The following is a 20,536-nucleotide window of genomic DNA, read 5'->3' on the forward strand; positions in this document are numbered from 1 at the left end:
CACTCCATTCCAACCTCTCTCCTTTTGTATGTTGGAATTTTTCAGTATTCTTTCAACAGTTTCAAAAGGACATGCCCCCTGGTGGAAATGTTCACAAACCTCTGTATAGGATCTCTCCTTAAAGCAGTTCAAAGGTCTGTACTTCTGTTTTAACACAGACTGAATTCATGCACTTAATTCACTTTTTCCCCATACCTTATTAAAATAACAACTAAGAAAAAAAATTATGAAGGCATAAAGACAAAGATAATGGGAAAGGAGACAAGGAATAGAGCAGACAAAGGATGTCAACCAAGTTTTGGAAACTGGACAACTGGTAACTGACTTTGCACAACAGAAAAAGCTGAAACTGCAGCAGTTGTAGGACTTGGAGAAGGCTCCTCTTTTGGAAATATTTCTGAAGGAAAGGGTGAACTAAAAACAAATATCTGAATTAAAGTTTGAATGGAATGATTAGGTTCCAAACCCCCTCCTCCCAAAGCATAGCCAGGTAATTTCCCTCCTTGACTTAGCAAAAGATTTACAGCCTAGAGTGGTCAGCAGGGACTGTGGGAGGGGATGAAGAACTGAGAAAAGAATAGGAAATGTCTTGGTGAAACCAGTGTACATACTGAACCCTGAGACATCCAGCCTGGTTCTCAAAACACTAGGTGATGATTAGAAAATTCTTTTGTAGGATGCTAATTAACTCCAAAACTGATTTTTCTGTCAATCCCTTAATGAGAAAAACCATCTTGCAACTTTAACTCCCTACGGAAAAGCTATTAGTCAACAAACTCTGCCCACACAGTTTCCTAACAGTGCTTAACTCTTAAGTATGAATGGTTAGCCAATGATCACCAAATATTTGAAGTCTTCACTACAAATGCCAGAGAGGAAAAAAAAAACGTAATATGAAAGGAACAAAAAACAAAGGCAATGCATGAAGAAAACTCTAAAAGAAAAAACTCTAAAATCCTAAAGAAAGATTATTATACAGGAGTAGTATCTATGCCAAAGAAACATTCAAAGGACAGCAGAAAAACAAATAAATGAACAAAAAACAAAGCTCCTTGGAATTAAAATGTGCAGGAAAAAAAAATCATTCCATGATTTCAAACATAAAATAGAAGAAATCAGGTAAAAATTATAACAAAGATAAAGAGAAGGACAAGAGAAGGAAATTATCAAAGAAATAATATTAAAAATTTCCCAAAATTGTAGGACATGAATCTCCACACTGAAAAGTCCCACCAAACACCTAGCAAATGAATTTTTAAAAACTCTACACAAGGTATTTATCACTGTGGCACTTCAGATCATGGGGAATAAGACAGAAACCTAAAATTTCTAAAGAGAAAAAACAAGTCACATACAAAGGAAAGAAAATGGCATCAGTTTTTTACTAGCAACCGTAAGACAGAAGGCCTTCAAAACTGTTTAAACTTCAAATTCTAAATAGACTAGTTACAAAAAGCAGGAGTATAAAAAATATTTTCAGACATGCAAAATTTCAAAAAATGTATCTCCCACATACCTTCCTAGAAAGTTACTAAAAGCTAAAACTTGAAAGAAGATGCCATAGTAACCAAGAAATGGGAATAAATAAGAGGCAAAGATATGGTACAGTGATATAGGAAGATAGCCATTCTTCGAAATTCAAGATGGGAGCAAATATGAAGGACTCCAGTAAAGAAGTCTCTAAGAATAAAATGAAAGTGTTTGGTTGAATTAATGATAGATACATAACATTATGCAACAAACAAAAAAAAAAGCAGTAAACTTCAAATGAAAGGCTGTTCAAGAATGGAAATGGAATTATATCTAAAAATGAACACTGATTAAACAAAAATTATAATAAAAAAATATTAAAACGATTGAGGAACAGGGAGAAGAACATGAGCTAAATGTTCCCCTTTAATTATACACAGGCTAGATACTACATAAAATTGGAGAAAAAAAAAATCAAGAAAACAGAATATGCAAAGTACTTGGGAAATATGCATAAAAAGAGCAAAGCAAAAGATCAGCCTAAAGACTAAAAGAAATACCTCTAGGGAATGGGAACTGGGAGCAGAGAGGGACAGAGAAGGATACTACTTTTTTATTACATGTTTTAAGGTATATGATGTTTTAAAGCTATTTATGTTTATTCTGAAGATAAAACCAAAAATCATAAACTTATACTCTGTAACAAAATACCTATGCATTTAAGATATGCCTCACTGAAGATACTAAAGAATACACATATTGCCTCATAAGATAAATCAAAAAAGTTTGTTGATGGCCATATCACATTTCCCATAATATATAGTCCACAAGCACTTCAAGATCCTAACCTCTCCTACTTCTGAACAAATAAACCTGACTTTATTACTATGAAGATTTTAATCTAACATCTTCAACCCAAATATTCTTCACCTAATCTTGCTTCTTTCTCTTCTTCATCGATATTTTCCAAAGCTACATTTTCTATCTATGCTTTGAATCTCATCACCTCCAGGATCTTCTCATTCCTTCCTTCCTCCACTTAATCACTCACTACATTTAGTCACTACAAACATGCTCAGAAGTTTCCTATGCTCAAAGGAAAATAAAATCTTCCTTTAAAACAAGGAGCAAGGGCTTCCCTGGTGGCGCGGTGGTTGCGCGTCCGCCTGCCGATGCAGGGGAACCGGGTTCGCGCCCCGGTCTGGGAGGATCCCACATGCCGCGGAGCGGCTGGGCCCGTGAGCCATGGCCGCTGGGCCTGCGCGTCCAGAGCCTGTGCTCTGCAACGGGAGAGGCCACAGCAGAGGGAAGCCCGCATACCACAAAAAAAAAAAAAAAAAAAAAACGAGCAAAATTACAGACTAAGAAGCTTCAAGCTTTCCCTGCCTCCCCGAAAAACATCAAAAACACAAAAACTAACTAAAATATCTTAGAGGGGCTCTGGAAAACAGTCAAAGGTCTACAACCATGCAAACACCCAAACAAGAAAAAGCCACAGTCAAAATGGCAGGAAATTTCATGGCATTTTTACTTGCCTTTCCCCACCCACTCCCTAGTGTGGAGCAGTTTTGGTCTGGAGAAGGTGGCAGCCCAGATCCCTGCCTGAACCACAGAGAACAAACTAGATTGTATTTGCAACATTCTAACCAGTCTGGGGGCTGTCTGAAAAACTGGTATCTGTCTCACCTAAACCAGGCCTCAGGGGGAAGAAATTAGCTGGCACTGCTTTTGAAAGATGCAGGAGGACTACAGTTCTGCAGATGCCTAGGCAAGAGATTAGAGATTGAGCCATACAACATACATCCTGAGGCTGCAAAGAGAAGTTGAGGTGAGAATCTTTGACAAAGTAAAATATTCAAAAGCAGCCATGTATATAGGGAAATCAAAAATCCATACACAGGCCCAGGAAAGACATGCTCAGAAAACACACAAAAGACAAAACTTTTCACTTCGGGTTGATACAAAGGCTTAAAGAATGCCTAGCTTATTAGTGAAGGTCCTTCTCACCACTCTGCAAAGACTGGGAGAGGTGGTTGTGTTTTCAAATGCCCAACTTTCATCAAAAAATCAAAAAGCACACAGTAAACAGGAAAACACGGACCATTCAAAAGAACAAATTAAATCTCCAGAAACTGTCCCTGAATAAACAAAGGCATCAGATGCACTAGAAAAGGACTTTAAAACAACTGCTCTCCTATGCTCAAAGAGCTAAAGGGAAATACAAAGACTAAAGGAAATTTAAAAAACAATATATGAACAAAGTGACAATACCCACAAAGAGAAATTATAAAAATGGCCCAAACACAAATTCTGGAGCTGAAAATATAATAACTGAATTGAAAAATTCACTAGAGGGGTCAACAACATATTTGAGCAAGCCGAAGAAAAAAATCAGTGAACTTGAAGATTACAGACATTTGACATTATCAAGTCTAAGGAACAGAAAGAAAAAAAATGAAGAAAAGTGAACTGAGCCTAAGGGATTTATGGGACATATCAAGTGGATTAATATATACATTAAGGGAGCTGCAAAAGGAGAAGAGAAAGAAAGTGGCAAAGAAATTATTTGAAAAAATAATGGCCGAACAACTCTTGAATTTGCCAGACATGAATCTATTGATACAAATCCAAAAAGCTCAACTAATTCCAGGTAGAATAAACCCAATTAGACCCAGACCAAGACACATAATCGAACTTTTGAAAGACAAAGAGAGAATCTTCAAAGCTGCAAGAAAAAAACTCATCACATATAAGGGATCCTCAATGAGAATATCAGCAGAGATCTCAATAAAAACCTTGGAAGTCAGAACTCCAGTGGGCTGAAATACTTAAAGTACTGAGAGATTAAAAACTGTTCTTCAGACATGAAGGATAAATTAAGACATTTCCAGATAAACAGAAGTTAAAGGAGTTCCTTATCATTACACCTGCCCTACAAGAAAAACTAAAGGGAATTCTTCAGGTTGAAATGAAAGGCCACTAGACAATAACTAGAATCCATATGAACATATAAAGATTTCTGGTAAGGTAAACGTGGGCAAAAATTTAAAATAGTATTACTGTCATTATGGTTTCCAACTCCACTTTTTATTTGCTACAGGATGTAAAAGAGAAACGCATAAAAATCATTACAAATCTATGTTAATTGGTATACAACATGAAGATATAATCTGTGACATCGATAATATAAAGGGGGCAACAGAGCTATACAGAAATAGCTTTTTTTCTAAGTGATTGAAGTTAAGCTGGAATCAATTCAAAATACACTGCTATAACCTTAGGATGGGCTTCCCTGGTGGCGCAGTGGTTGAGAGTCTGCCTGCCGATGCAGGGGACACGGGTTCATGCCCTGGTCCGGGAAGATCCCACATGCTGCAGAGTGGCTAGGCCCGTGAGCCATGGCTGCTGAGCCTGAGCGTCCAGAGCCTGTGCTCCGCAACGGGAGAGGCCACAACAGTGAGAGGCCTGTGTACCGCCAAAAAAAAAAAACACCTTAGGATGTTGTAAGTAATCTCCATGGTAACCACAATCAAAATACCTATAAACTATCAATAAAGATAATGAGAAGAGAATCAAAACACTTCACTACAAAAAAATCAACTAAACGCAAAAGAAGGCAGAATGAAGGAAATGAGGTACAAAAGCTATAAGACATACCAAAAAATAATAAAATAGCAATGCCCTATAAATAGTTACTATAAATGTAAATGTATTAAAGTACCATGGAGTAGGAAGGCACAGATTAGGAGAATGAATTGGGGGAAAAAAAAAAAAACAAGATCCAACTATATGCTGTCAAAAAGAGATTCACTTTACTTCTCAGGACACACATAGGTTGAAAGCAAAAGGATGGAAAAGATATTCCATGCAAAGAGTAACAAGAAACAACTGGAGTGGCTATACTAATATGAGACAAAATAAATCAAAAAAGGTTACAACAGACAAGGGGTATTTTATATTGATAAAAGGTTCAATCTATCAAGAATACAATTATATACTGAGAAATAAACCTCACCAAGGAGGTAAAAGCCTTGTATGCTGAGAACTACAAAACATTAATAAAGGAAGCTGAAGATGGTTCCAAAGAAATGAAAAGATAACACCAAAGAAATGGAAAGATAACCCATGCTCTTGGATTGGAAGAATTAATATTGTTAAAATGGCCATGCTACCCAAAGCAAGATTTAATGCAATCCCCATCAAACTACCCATGATGCTTTTCACAGAACTAGAACAAATAATCCTAAATTTTATATGGAATCATAAAAGATGCAGAATTGCCAAAGCAATCCTGAGGAAAAAGAACAAAGCAGGAGGCATAACCCTTCCAGACTTCAAACAATACTGCAAAGCTACAATAATCAAAACTGCGTGGTACTGCCACAAAAAAAGACATATGGTTCAGTGGACAAAATAGCCGAGAATAAACCCACAGACGTATGGTCAATCTTCGACAAAAGAGGCAAGAATACACAGTGGGGAAGAAACAGTCTCTTCAGCAAGTGGTGCTGGGAAAGTTAGACAGCCGCAGGCAAATCAATAAAGTTAGAACACACCCTCACACCATACACAAAAATAAACTCAAAATGGCTTAATGACTTAAATACAAGACATAACACCATAAAACTCCTAGCAGAGAACATAGGCAAACATTCCCTGACATAAATCGTAACAATGTTTTCTTAGGTCAGTCTCCCAAGGCAACAGAAATAAAAGCAAAAATAAACAAATGGGACCTAATCTTAGAAGCTTTTGCACAGCAAAGGAAACCATAAACAAAACAAAAAGACAAGCTACGGACTGGGAGAAAACATCTGTAAATGATGTGACTGACAAGAGCTTAATTTCCAAAATATATAACCAGCTCATACAACTCAATAACAAAAAAACAAACAACCCAATCAAAAAATGGGCTGAAGACCTAAGTAGACATTTCTCCAAAGAAGAGATACAGATAGCCAATAGGCACATGAAAAGATGCTCATCATTGCTAATTACTAGAGAAATGCAAATCAAAACTACAATGATGTACCACCTCACACCAGTCAGAAGGGCCAACATCAAAAAGTCTACAAATAACAACGCTGAAGGGGGTGTGGAGAAAAAGGAACCCTCCCACACTGTTGGTGGGAATGTAAATTGGTGCAGCTACTACGGAAAAAACAGTATGGAGGTTCCTCAAAAAACTAAAAATAGAGTTCACATATGATCCAGCAATCCCACTCCTGGACATATATATCCAGACAAAACTAAAATTCGAAAAGATACATGCACCCCTATATTCATAGCAGCACTATTTACAATAGCCAAGACGTGGAAACAACCTGAATGTCCATTGACAGATAAATGGATAAAGATGTGGCATATACATACAATGGAATATTAGCCATAAAAAAAGAATGAAATAATGCCATTTGCAGCAACACAGATGGACCAAGAGATTATCCTACTAAGCAAAGTAAGTCAGAAAGAGAACAAATACCATATGATATCACTTACATGTGGAATCTAAAATACGACATACATGAACATAGGTACAAAACAGAAACAGACTCACAGATATAGAGAACCAACTTGTGGCTACCAAGGGGGAGGGGGAGTGGGCGAGGGAAGGATTGGGAATTTGGGATTGCAGATGCAAACTACTGAGTTGGCCAAAACGTTCATTCGGGTTTTCCCGTAAGATGTTACAGAAAATGCTGAACAAATTTTTTGGCCAACCCAATATTATACATAGGATGGATAAACAACAAGGTCCTACTGTATAGCACAGGGACCTATATTCAATATCCTGTGATAAACCATAATGGAAAAGAATATGAAAAAGAATATATATGTATAACTGAATCACACTGCTGTACAACAAAAATTAAGACGACATTGTAAATCATCTACACTTCAATAAAATTTTGGGGCTTCCCTGGTGGCACAGTGGTTGCGCGTCCGCCTGCCGATGCAGGGGAACCAGGTTCGCGCCCCGGTCTGGGAGGATCCCACATGCCGCGGAGCGGCTGGGCCCGTGAGCCATGGCCGCTGGGCCTGCGCGTCCGGAGCCTGTGCTCCGCAACGGGAGAGGCCACAACAGAGGGAGGCCCGCGTACCACAAAAAAAAAAAAAAAAAAAAAAACATTGTATTACATTATACTTCAATAAAATTTTAAAATAAAGAATAAAATTATAAAAATACACACATGTAACAACAGAGCCTCAAATATATGAAGCAAAAATTGACACAATTCAAGCAGTTCTGCAGTAAGAATTGGAGATGTCAATACCCCACTTACAATAAAGGACAGAAGAACCAGAAAGGAGAACGATTAAGGAAAGAGGACTTTGACAGCACTATAGAACTAGACCTAACAGATACATACAGAACATTCCACCCAACAGGAGCAGAATACATATTCTCTAAGGAAAACATGGAACATTCTCCAAGAAAGACCATGTGATAGGTCACAAAACAAGTCTTTAAAAATTTTCACAAGACTGAAACCACACAAAGTATTTTTTCCAATCACAATGGAATGAAATCAGAAACCAACAACAGAAGGCAAACTGAAAAATTTACAAACACGTGGAAATTTAACAAAACACTGAATTAAGCAATGGGTCAAAGTAGTAATCACAAAGCAAATTAGAAAATACCTTGAGATCAACAAAAATGAAAACACAATATACTAAAATTTATAGGACACAGAGAAAGCACTGCTGAGAGAGATTTATACCTGTAAACAACTACATTTAAAAAAAAGAAAGATCTCAAATCATAACCTAACTGTATGCTTTAAGAAACTTGAAAAAAAATAATAAACTATATCCAAAGCAAGCAGAAGGAAGGAATAACAAAGACTGGAGTAGAAATAAACAAAATAGAGAATGGAAAAACAAGAGAGAAAAATCATAAATAAAAGCTGGTTCTGGGCTTCCCTGGTGGCGCGGTGGTTGAGAATCCGCCTGCCGATGCAGGCAACACAGGTTCGTGCCGCGGGGCGTCTGAGCCCGTGAGCCATGGCCGCTGAGCCTGTGCGTCCGGAGCCTGTGCTCCGCAACGGGAGAGGCCCGCGTACCACAAAAAAAAAAAAAAAAAAAAAAAAAGCTGGTTCTTTGAGAAGATGAACAAAATTGACAAGCCTTTACCTGGACTAAGAAAAAGAGAGACTCAAGTCACTAAAACCAGAAAGAAAAGTAGAGATGCCTTTATAATCACATATAGAACCTGAAATGAAATATGCAGTAAACCTGCAGGAGAAAGAATAAAAAGCAGAATCTTAAATTAAAAGCTAAATTTAAAAAACAAAAAGAAAAGTGAGACAATACTACTTATTTTACAGAAACAGGATTATAAAAGAATACTGTGAACAGCTGAATGCCAACAAACTGAATAACCTAGATAGACAAATTCCTAGAAACATATGGACTATAAAACTGAAATGAGAAGAAACAGAAAATCTGAGTAGACCTAGAACAAGTAAGGAGATTGAATCAATAATCAAAAACCTCCCAACAATGAAAAGCCCAGAACAGAGACTTCCCCGGTGGTCCAGTGGTTAAGACTCCACGCTCCCAATGCAGGGGGCCCGGGTTCAATCCCTGGTCGGGGAACTAAGATCCCACATACTGCAACTAAGCCCACGTGCCGCAACTACTGAGCCCCCGTGCTCTAGAGCCTGCGCAATGCAACTAGGAAGCCCACATGCCACAATGAAGAGCCCACAACGAAGACCCAACACAGCCAAAAAAAAAAAAAAAGCCCAGAACAGATGGCTTCACAGATGAATTCTACCAAAGAATTAATACCAATTCTTAAACTCCTTCAAAATAGTGAAAAGGAAGGAATACTTTCTATGAGGCCAGCCAGACAAAGACACTAAATGAAAACAACAGGTATTTCTCAACAGCAAGGAAAATTTATGGTCACATAAAAACCTGTATAAAAAGGTTTATAGCAACTGTTTGTAAATGCCAAAACACTGGAAGCAAACCCAAATGTCCTTCAATAGGTAAATAGAAAACCTGTGGTACATGCATGTAATGGAACACTACTCAGCACTAAAAAGGAATGAACCTTTTCATACACAGAGCAACCTAGATGAGGCATTATGGTGAGTGAAAGAAGTCTCAAAAGGTTACCTAGTGCATGATTCCACTTATATGACATTCTAGAAAAGGTGATAGATCAGCGGTTGTCAGGTCTTAGGCGTAGAGGTAGGGTGTGACTACAAAAGGGAAACATGAGAGAGTTTTTGGTGTGGTCCCATGTCCTACCTAAGGTATATCCTGTATCCTATTCTGTTTCCTGACTGTGGTGCTGGTGAAACAAATCTTTACAAGTGTTGTAACTCATAGAACTGTATACCAAATAAAAAGTCAACTTTGCTCTGATAATATTAAAAAATAAAAAAACTTTAAAAAGCTGGTCATATTCATGTTAAATGGCAAAATGCCAGATGTGAGAAAAAGGGTAGGACACTGAGCTTGCCATCTTCCTCTTACAAATGATCTTCCTCTGAGTCACCGCCTCTGAATCCTTTTATTGTTGTTGTGTTAAATCCATTTTGTCCTGTACTTTGATTACTTTTTAAACATGCAAAGACCTCCCTTCACCTTCCCCAATTACTCTGTTGACACTGAGGTAGGTATGTTTAACCTCTTTATTTCTTCTGCCTTAAGAAAAATAAAGTATATTTTCTTAATAAATGTTAAGTACAATAATATGCCTGAACAATTTCTTCAGTTATTATAAATTATTATAAAACTGTGTGAAAACAACTTTTTAGAATTCATTTACCAAAACAGATTCTCAAACATAATTTATTATTTATGTATTCTGAAAATTATTTTAGATAAATATCGACCCCAGCAGTCATCATTTTGGTCACTTCCCAAAACCGTATTTAACATTGGAAAGTGATTTCCCCAAAAGTTTTGCTGTTCTAGAGTTCTGTTTTATTCTATTAAAAGTATTCTTCCATTAATATAAGTCAAATTGATTCTAAAGATTTCTTTCCTGAAATATCCATATGAGAATCAAAGTGAACAAAACTTCAAAAGACTATGAACTGATTTCATATCAGCAGAGTTACCCCAGTAGATAAAGAAAGCCTTCACCATTAAGAAAGGCCTTTAAAGAATTATGCCCATTCTCTTTGCTCTAATATACATGACTTACTTTAATGTAGTAATGCCAAAAGAATTATCATCGCCAGAAATTATACACAAGCCAAACAATAAGATTCTGATTAGTGGCACAAAAGATCAAAATATATATCAATTATAAACTTATAGGAGTTGATTTGCAATTAGAGTCTCCAAATATAGATTCCAGAATTTCACTGAGTAAATGAGTTCTCCAACTAGTACCCACTCATGTATAAGTGAAATAATTTCAGCTTTAGAAAACTCAGCTGTTTTCTATCTACATGACCTCATTTATACAGAAGGAGCCTCAAAAATTTATTTTCAGATGCATTTTTAACTAGAAGGCTAAAAATCAGGTAGGGGTGATATTATACTATCAATTTAAGTATGCTATTACAGAAATAAGAACATAGATTAGATATTAAATAAACCTAATTTTAAAATGCAACCCAAGCCAACCCATCCAACTACACAACGTGTGTGTGTGGATATGTATAAATCAATAAACAATATCACAGATAAAGAAAACTAGAACTACCTCAATAAAATGAGGCAGAAACTTCAAACCACTTGTTTAAGGGTGACATTTTAGGTAGCATCTCTCCCCACCTGGCCTTTTCTTCTGTAAAATGGAAATGTGACTTCTTCCAAACCAAAACGCATGGTTAAGAACTGTTTCTACTTTTGCAAATAGGTATTTATCTTAGTTCAATAAGGAGAAGGAGAAGGAAGTAAATTTCTTCTCTGTGCTAAAGTATTAAAAAGCGGAAGTCTATGAAAAGCATCTAAAACAAACCAATTATAAAATATAAAATGACCCCAATTCTTATACCTATCCAACTTCTACCTACAAAACCATATGTGATAACTTTTACACTTGGTAATTTCTGAAAACATACTAATGTGGGTGACATTTCCAACCAGATGTTCCATTCTCCAGCCCACATTCTCAAATGCTGGATCTGCTCAAACTACCTCCAATTCAAAAGAATCACAAATAGCCTGGATATTTGTTATATTTATCTAATAAATCAATGGAAGGTACTTTTAATAGCAAACAGTCCATCGGTGTGGCACTTTGTGAACCAATACACATCCAGCAAAGAAACATCATTTATAATTGGTACATACGTTCTTTCCGGTGCTCAACTAAGCCCACAGCCTGCTTTGCTGAACATTTTGCAAACCAATTGTCCCCAAGTAAAACAGTGACTTCATTAGTATGGACAAGTTTTCCTGGCATGAAGGCAAAGGGGCCAAATGGTACCTATTGTTTAAAAAAAAAGAGGGGGGGGGCAAAAAAATTAAAAACACTAAAAACTACATTTTATAAAGTAGCATTAAAAGCTCTGTGTGAAGGTCCTTTTTATCTCTACACTAGGAAAAATAAAATGTCAATTTCATGGAAATTTAACATTATATTAAAATTTCACTAAGAAAACCTATAGAAAATTGTTTTAGGTTAATAAATCAACATTAAAACAAGAAAAGAGCATATTTACATATAGCATTCAGAGAAATGAATGTTGCTTCCGAATGTTTATATTTTTTGCTAATTCATAAATCTAAATGAAAGCAAACTAGAAATAAAATGTTAATAAAGAATAACTTTGATTTTTAAAAACTGAAAATTATTTCTGAGAAAAGTCTCTTTTTTGAGTGAAACAGGAATTAACAAATACATAGCTTTAAAGGGTTTACAAAATTTACGAAATATTTGAGCTGGTATAATAAAGAACAATACATTTTCAAAATATTTGGGCTAATTTAATTAAGAACACAGTCTTCATGAAAAAGAATATTTATGCAATGAAAGAATCTAATTCAGGGCTCACGAATAGACTGCTATGTCGATATGAAACATCATGCAAACAAAAATCAGCAGCACCTTTTTATATAAAATCAATGTTCTAGGGTTTAATTCTGTGAATTACAAAACATTATGGTCTATTCCTGCTCTAGCTAACAGGAAACAACTACATGCCATATTTCTGTTGTAATTAGTTTTCTAACATAGTAAATTTGCATACCAAATATGTCAAATTTTATGCTAACATTTATGCCATCATAACATGATAATTTAATATACATCTGAAAAAAGGCAAAGTACATACCAACTATTACTACAATTAGTGTATTATTATAAAGTAAAACAAAAACAAACCTTCCTTGCTATGGTAGCTACCTCTGATCGAGGCCATTAGGAAGGGAATTTGTGAATCAATACACATGAAGCAAAGAAACATCTTTTTACTCTACACAGTTAATATCTTTACAAGAAACAACATATTACTTTAAAAGAAACACACCAAACATACCATGATATTATAAGACAACTTATCAGGCAAGGTACTGAGTCTTTCTTCAAGGGCATTATAGTCATTATCTACTTTCTTCCTGTTGACAAAAAAATACCAAATACTAAATTAATACACAAATTAACAATTCCTCAAGTAGGCTATGTATCATAAGACAAGCTAATCAAACACCTAATTTTAGCAATTTAAAGATTAAAGTATTTTTTAATTTTAAAATCGTGTTTTTACAAAATTTAGCAACGGCATTATCCCACCATACATTTATCAAAGAATTAAGACTCTCAGGGACATTAGCTTTTAGATGTAGAACACACACATCTTGAGAATTAGTGTTCCCTAAGGTAGAGGATCATCTGAATTAAATAAAATTTGGAAATTAAGGGAGACAGTGAGTTTGGAGGGACATGGGCTAAAGATGAGGAAGAAGAGTTGATAAAAGCTTTTGAGTGGGGCTTCCCTGGTGGCGCAGTGGTTGAGAATCCGCCTGCCGATGCAGGGGACGAGGGTTCGTGCCCCGGTCCGGGAAGATCCCACGTGCTGCGGAGCGGCTGGGCCCGTGAGCCATGGCCGCTGAGCCTGCGCGTCCGGAGCCTGTGCTCCGCAGCGGGAGAGGCCACAACAGTGAGAGGCCCGCGTACCGCAAAAAAAAACAAAAAACAAAACAAACAAACAAAAAAAGCTTTTGAGTGAATAAACACTGGTTTTGGAATAGAAATCACGAACACAAAATTTTATCAGATGCTTCAGTTCTTGGAAAACTTTAGGTTGAAAAATGTGGTGGAGTCACCAACCCTTCAGTTATTCATACTAATGTTATTAAGATGAGAGACAATCAATCAGGGGCTAAAAGAAATTAGGTAGAGGTAATATAAAAAGCATTTCGATTGGGCCTTGGAGTCTGTTCCATGTTTTATCTAAACAGAGCTACCTAAATAAAGCAATTTCAAACCACTAAAGGATGTAATTCTGTAGGAGCAGAAATGGTCATATGTTTCCACACTGTGAACCCTACTCAGTTCTCACACCTGCTGGAACTGAATAGCCCTAAAATGAGATACCTCTTTTCAAACCTTCTCTGGATAGGAGGTTTCCTAAGGGTTGCCTGCTAGGCTGCAGGCTGCAAGCAAAACCAGAGCACTGAAAATTTTTTAAAGCAGACGGGTGGTGGTCTCAATTTTAAAAAATAACAAAAACAAAAAACTCATCATTTCAGCAAGTAATTTAAAAGAACATGTAGATATTGTCGAATTAAAATTAGAATAAACTGCAGCATAGATAATCACTCTCCAGATAATAAAAATGGCTGCTTTATAAAAATCATGGAATTGGTTTCAGTTTACTCCTTAGCTCCCCTAAAGCAACAGTAACATAATAAAAATCATCCCATTTAGTCTTAAAAATATCAAGGAATTTCACATATATATTGTTATTCATCCTAAAATATTCCTGCAGTAAATGTCACTTATCAACATTTTCCTCTTACAAAAGAGAAAACAGAAGGAAAATGGAAAAAAACACGTTTAAGAGAAATTAGATCTACTCTATCAAGGAGAGGTAAGCAATAAGCAATGGCCTTAGCCTAGGTCTTCTGACCTGTATTCTTTCAAGCAAGGCTTTTCATTTTCTAATGTTCTAGTGTAGTGTTTTTTAAAAAAATTCCTTTCGAATCCTTTTTTATAAATAAACAGAAAATGTCTTTATTTGTTTAAGGCAAAAATGATCCTTCTGGATACATTTTTATATGAATAAAATGTTAGGAAACTTCATGAACAGGGCTATATACCAAAAAGAACATGGCTTTGAAGTCAGACCAGAGGGTCAATCCCAGATTCACCACTTAACGTAAACAAATTAACCCTAGTCTTAGTATCTTCAATGGTAAAATTGGAATAATGCCTAACTATCGCAGATTCAAAGAGGACTAAATATAAACGGTCTAACACCCTGCCCAGCACTGAACATCTACATTGAGCATCCAATGACCCTTTTTCCATGAAGTATCAAAAAAACACCAATTCTAAAATTTTAAAGAAAGACTATACTACCCACTAAGATAATTCTACTACGTCAAATTCATTCAATTTGATACAAATAGCACAACTTACTGCTAAAAGTATAGCTAAATGTAACAATTCAGGAAGCTTTTGGAAACAGGATTGGTGCAAGCAATAAATGGGATACTGTCCATAAAGATCTGATGTGACACAATACCTGCAAACAGTGAACTCAATATTAAATCTACAAACACTAGCAGTTTTAGGTAAGTAATTTTGCAAATGCTTAGATATCTAAATGTTCCTACAATTGTTAAACAGCTAGTATTCAAGTTAGCATTCAATACATACTATTCTGGTAAATACACCTGAAAAGGGGGGGACTTCTAACAAAACATCTCTTTTATATATTAAAAAACAGTCGGTTCAATCAAGGTGCTACAAGAAATCAATATCAGTATTATTCCAAAGCACGTATACTCAGTTTTAAACTTATCAATAATTCTCTCTAGAACAAAAATGTGGACATATTGGAGAACAGTTTAAGACTGGAGTTGCTATTTCTAAATTTTGAATTGTTTTCTAAAAATACAAAAAGAAAGGAGAAGATAATTTAAAAAGCAGCTCATGCAGAAATCCTTTTTGAAGGGAGGCAAGTAGGAGTCAAGCAGTGTCTCTGGGAGAAATTATGGCTTGAGGAACTCTCTCCCTGAAATTCCCACTAGTGGAAATATCCAGCATCAAGTGCCTGGTCAGTTATCTCCAAATAGTCCCTTCTCATACTTAGGGCTTAAATAATCCCGTTAAAGATCACAAAGTCTATAAAACTGAAAACACAAAAATGATTCTAAGAACTAATATGTTATGGAAGGTTGTACCTATCTTTATTTGTACCAAAATTGAATAGATTTTTTTCTACTTTACCACTTAGAAATATATAACTAAATTTTTGGAGACTGTAAAACACGTAGTCAAAGAAGGGACTGCTTAAAATAATTTTTTTTCAAATGGAAAATAAAACCCAGATATAGTTAGGATAAACCTCTCAAGCCTACTTATTTATTCTATATAGACCTCTTTGTTTGGCTTCACCATATCTGATCCTTACAGATTAGGTTCAGCCTTCAATTCTTAATTTAAAAGAATTATCCAATAAATAAGATTTAATTTGCATCAGACATCCTCATGCAACGTTCCTTATAGAAAATAAGAACTAAAGCACTGCTATAAGGCATATAAGAAACTTTTATAATCTTTTGAGTCCTGCTAATCATGTGCTATAATATAATAAAAGCCTTCTGAGAAGCATTTATTGTTATTAAAAAGCAGCAACAAAAAAAAGGACATAACTACAAACTAGCCTTAACCTTAAGGATGAAGATCAGGACAGGTCTCATGAGAAATACCTTATTTTCATAAGGTTATAAAAAGTATGAGAGACAGTAAGTTAAATGATGTGTATGCTCAAGTACTTATAGGTGAAGTATGCAGATGTCCACAATTTACTGTGAAATGCATCATAAAAAATGGATTAAGGGTTGAGGTATGGATAGATATATGATCAAGGTTCATCTATTTAATTCTTTCAATTTTTCTGTATGTTTGAAGATTTTCATAATAGAATATTAAAAAAGGAGATGGGAGAAATATGAGAGGAACTCCTTATTTTTAATCCTCTTCTTAAATGCAACGGATAAAAGAAAATCTTTGTAAAGCAAAAGAAAAAGTTCTACATCCCTTCTTTGAGACAAGCGATTAAAGATTCCAATTTCCAGCTTTCAATAATAAAAAAGGAAAATAAAACAAATTACTGAAACAAAATTTTGTTAACTTTCATTTTAATGTATGAAGTTGGAATAGGCAGAAAATAGACATTAAGCCCATTTAAAAAAAAAATCTCCTCTATCATTCTCTCTATCTAATATCCTAAACAAAAAAGCAGAAAACACAAAGAGATGCTTAAAGGGAAAAAAGGGAAAGGGCTTTACATTAGTGTTAATATTTGGGCTGATCTGGGGCAGAGTTAATGCTTTTAAGTTTTTAATTTAAGAAATTATAAAACCCAAAGATTTTGGAATATATGTGAATAAATATACAATCTTCTTTAAAAATGATTTTTAGTCCATCATACCCACTCTAGAATGTCCCATTAAGCATCCAAGAAACCTTTGTTTCAATTCAATTCACCATTTATTGAGTGCCTGCTCTGCAACCAAGCCTTATGCCATATGCTGCAGGGATCATCACTCAAATATAGCATGTCTTTTTTTTTTTGCAATGCTTCTCTGTTAAAGATCCACTGGCTTGATGGATGCCTCGGTTTTTACCTCAAAAATTAAGAAAATAGAGGAATACTGAATTCAGGCATTGTAAAGAGAGAAATCTTCTTGTTTCTAAAGAAAGGAATTACTGATTTTTTTAAAGTATCCTCTTAAACAGCATAACAAATTATCAAGGTTATATTAAGCAATAAAAACATTCTTGAAAGACGGATCTACATTGTTGTGCCTTCTGCAATCTGATGCGAAGGGAAACACTTAACAATTTAAATTTATCTGTATTAAATCAACAGCATTTTAAAAAAATGGTCATGGCAAAATAAAATACTATCAAGATAAATGATAGTATTCAAAATTCAGGCAATATGGTCTCATATTCCTTTTTCTCAACTCATACCTAGGAAACATATCAGAAGATGCTGATGAAATAATCCATGTTCTTTATATTTTATGAGTCTATCAGAAAACTTTATTTTTAGAAATAGATAACAGATGAACCTAAATATAAAAACTTATAATTTTTCAAAAGTTTAATGAAACAAAATTATCCAGAGAGACAGACGCAGCTAACATTCTACGAGATTTCTTCAACTGAAGTTTTCAACGAGACAACAGAGTACAATGGATATACGCAGCAACGGTGTGAGAGAGGAATTTGTGCCCTCTACCAACAACCATGCACATGTAACTTCACACTTGCCAGTTATCATTGGTAACTGTTTCTTCATCAGTATTCTTTTGCTCTAAGAATAGAATGAGATGTGAATTCAACGTAAGGAAGTTTAAAAGTTATATAAAAACACATTACTCTAAGCGTGAAAGAAATGCCCTCTCAAAGTGCCTAAGTCTTAGCTTTAGGTGATGAGTTTACAGGCAATTTTTATTTTCTTTATTTTCCAAATTTTCTACAACTGATACGTATTTCTGTAACAAATCAGGAGGGACTTTTAAGAAAAGATGACTTTAGATGTGATAATTTATAATTGACAAGCTTTGAATGTTTGTGCCAGTTTCTACTTAAATCTAAGCATAATTTATAAGTTTTATCATTTCAATTTCTTGTTTTCTATACTTTAGAAAAAAGGAAACTTTTATTTGTTGTTCATAACCCTTTATGGTCACTGATACCTATAAAAAAACTGATAAAAACTCTAGATCTTTTCCTGAGAAAAAGGCCCTATATTTTGCATAAATTTCAATAGAAGTCCACTCATAGATCCCTTGAGGTTACTGTTTCTTTCAAGAGGTCTTACATGAGGAAAAAAATAGCAATCCTGGCTTTGAACGCACCAAATACATAAAATTCTCACAATTATCTATAACTTACTTGATTTAAATAAAAAGAAAAACGGGAAAACTATCACCAATTTGGTCATGGGTTCAAAATAAATTAGTAAAAAAGTTAAATTGTACACATGCCTAATTTTTTTACAGCTTACATTTTTCTTAGTCATACACTGGTAGCCACACCTCCTTTTGTCTTTAGTATATCAGAATTTAGACTTTTGTATCTCGAAGCAAGAGCATGAACTCTAGATTATCACTGAATGATACACCTCTCAGTCAAGCAATGTTGTTGCAATATTTACCCTGCGTCCTCAGTGCTCTGTGCTTGAAAGTTTTATTGCATGCTGCTCTCATTTTATAAAATAAATAAATAAAAATGAACGAAAACCGAAAAAAATCAGAGTGCAAAGAAATGTAGTTTTCAAACCTAATACGGTTAAGACAAAGATGAAAAATCATGAGGTGTCCAAATTGCATTGAGGTGTAGCCTCAATGAGATATATCAAAATACTCACTGGACTTAAGCTGACTGTGAGAAACTGTGAACCAAAATATACAGACACTGGAAATACATTCAAAGACTATGTTCTAAATGATGAGATGTCATTACGGATTTTTTTTTTTTATAAAAGTTTAAACTCTTTGGGGGAAAAAAATTCCCCTATAACATATAATTTTGCCTTTTATTTTCAGAAATGTTTTAAGTATTAAACTAGTGTGGTTTTTCCAAAAACATGATACAAAGGTGAGGGGACTCCTAAAAGTTAACAAATTCTAATTACAGTTTAAAAATCATTAACTCTTTTAAATAAGAAAAGAAAAAAACCCTAGCATTTACAATTTGACCACAGTGACACAAACAAGAATTAAGAAGCTGAAGGGAATAAAACAAAATGTCTTAAAAAGCGAGAGGGAGAGAATTAGCTTCTCTTCAGAATTATGAGTAAGTTTATTTTTATTCTTTTATTTCTACCTTTCAGTAAATATGTATTCAATTTTAAACAATACAGATTTTGTTTCTTAAAAAATCATTCTTAAAACATTCAACTTGAATCTTTTTTTTAAATCTTAATTTGCTTTGAAACATCATACACAAAAATTTCAAAACTTACTTAACATCCCAACCCATGTACTAAAACATGACACCGGAAGAAAAACCCTGAAGAATGACAGAGAAGGGGGGTTTTATATATGATTCTTCCCTCTTGCCCTTGCCCCTAAGGACATTTTCATAAATAACAACAGAAATCCCAACAACAAAAGTATGTAAAATCTTCAGAAAACTGGAAGATTTTACGACACATAAAAATAAAAAAGCCCAGGGGGCTTCCCTGGTGGCGCAGTGGCTGAGAATCCGCCTGCTGATGCAGGGGACATGGGTTCGTGCCCCGGTCCGGGACCTGTGCTCCGCAACGGGAGAGGCCACAACAATGAGAGGCCCGCATACTGGAAAGAAAGAAACAAAAGAAAGAAAGAAAGAAAGAGCCCAAACAGAGGGCCTGTACAAAACAGTGACTGAAAACTCTGTGGTCAGTAAAATGAAGACTCTGAAAAATATGGTTGCCAAACTTACCTAACATTGAGGAGTGAACTCATCATCATGAATAAATGTTTTTTAAGTATTAAAGGTATGCAGATCGATATTTCATATAGTATGCATAAAAAATAAATTTTATGTAAGCATATGAAGGCAAGTCAAGAAAACAATTTCAGGTAATTCATGAGAAACACACTATAAAACCACAGCATTGTTCTAAAATAGTTCAGTGCTTTTGTGGGGCAAGGTATCCCTCAAAAACATCAGAGGTAGATACAGATATTCACCCATTTGTCCTGACTAACTAGAAAGAGGAATTGGAAGAAAGAAAAAGAGAGAGAGAGAGAGAGAGAGAGAGAGGGAGGAAGGGGGGGGGAGAGAGAGAAAGGAAGATAGAGAGAGAGAGAGAAAGAGAGAAAGAAGAGAGAGAGAGAGAAAGAAAGAGAGAGAAAGAAAGAGAGAGAAAGAAAGAGAGAGAAAGAAAAAGAAAGAAAGAAAGAAATAATCAAATTT

At 35.1% G+C, this 20,536-nt stretch overlaps 1 protein-coding gene across 1 annotated transcript in view; it reads right to left on the bottom strand.

Annotated features, from left to right (window-relative positions):
* The window catches only part of URI1 (URI1 prefoldin like chaperone), a 70,053-nt gene that overhangs the window by 13,744 nt on the left and 35,773 nt on the right, over nt 1-20,536 (bottom strand). The window contains exons 3-4 of the mRNA XM_024132570.3: nt 12,927-13,005; nt 11,740-11,875 (exon numbers count right to left, since the gene is read on the bottom strand). Coding sequence (XP_023988338.1) covers nt 11,740-11,875; nt 12,927-13,005 — 215 coding nt within the window. The remainder of the gene's footprint in view (nt 1-11,739; nt 11,876-12,926; nt 13,006-20,536) is intronic.

This window comes from Physeter macrocephalus, chromosome 17 (genome assembly GCF_002837175.3).
Source record: "Physeter macrocephalus isolate SW-GA chromosome 17, ASM283717v5, whole genome shotgun sequence".
Lineage (NCBI taxonomy): Eukaryota > Metazoa > Chordata > Mammalia > Artiodactyla > Physeteridae > Physeter > Physeter macrocephalus.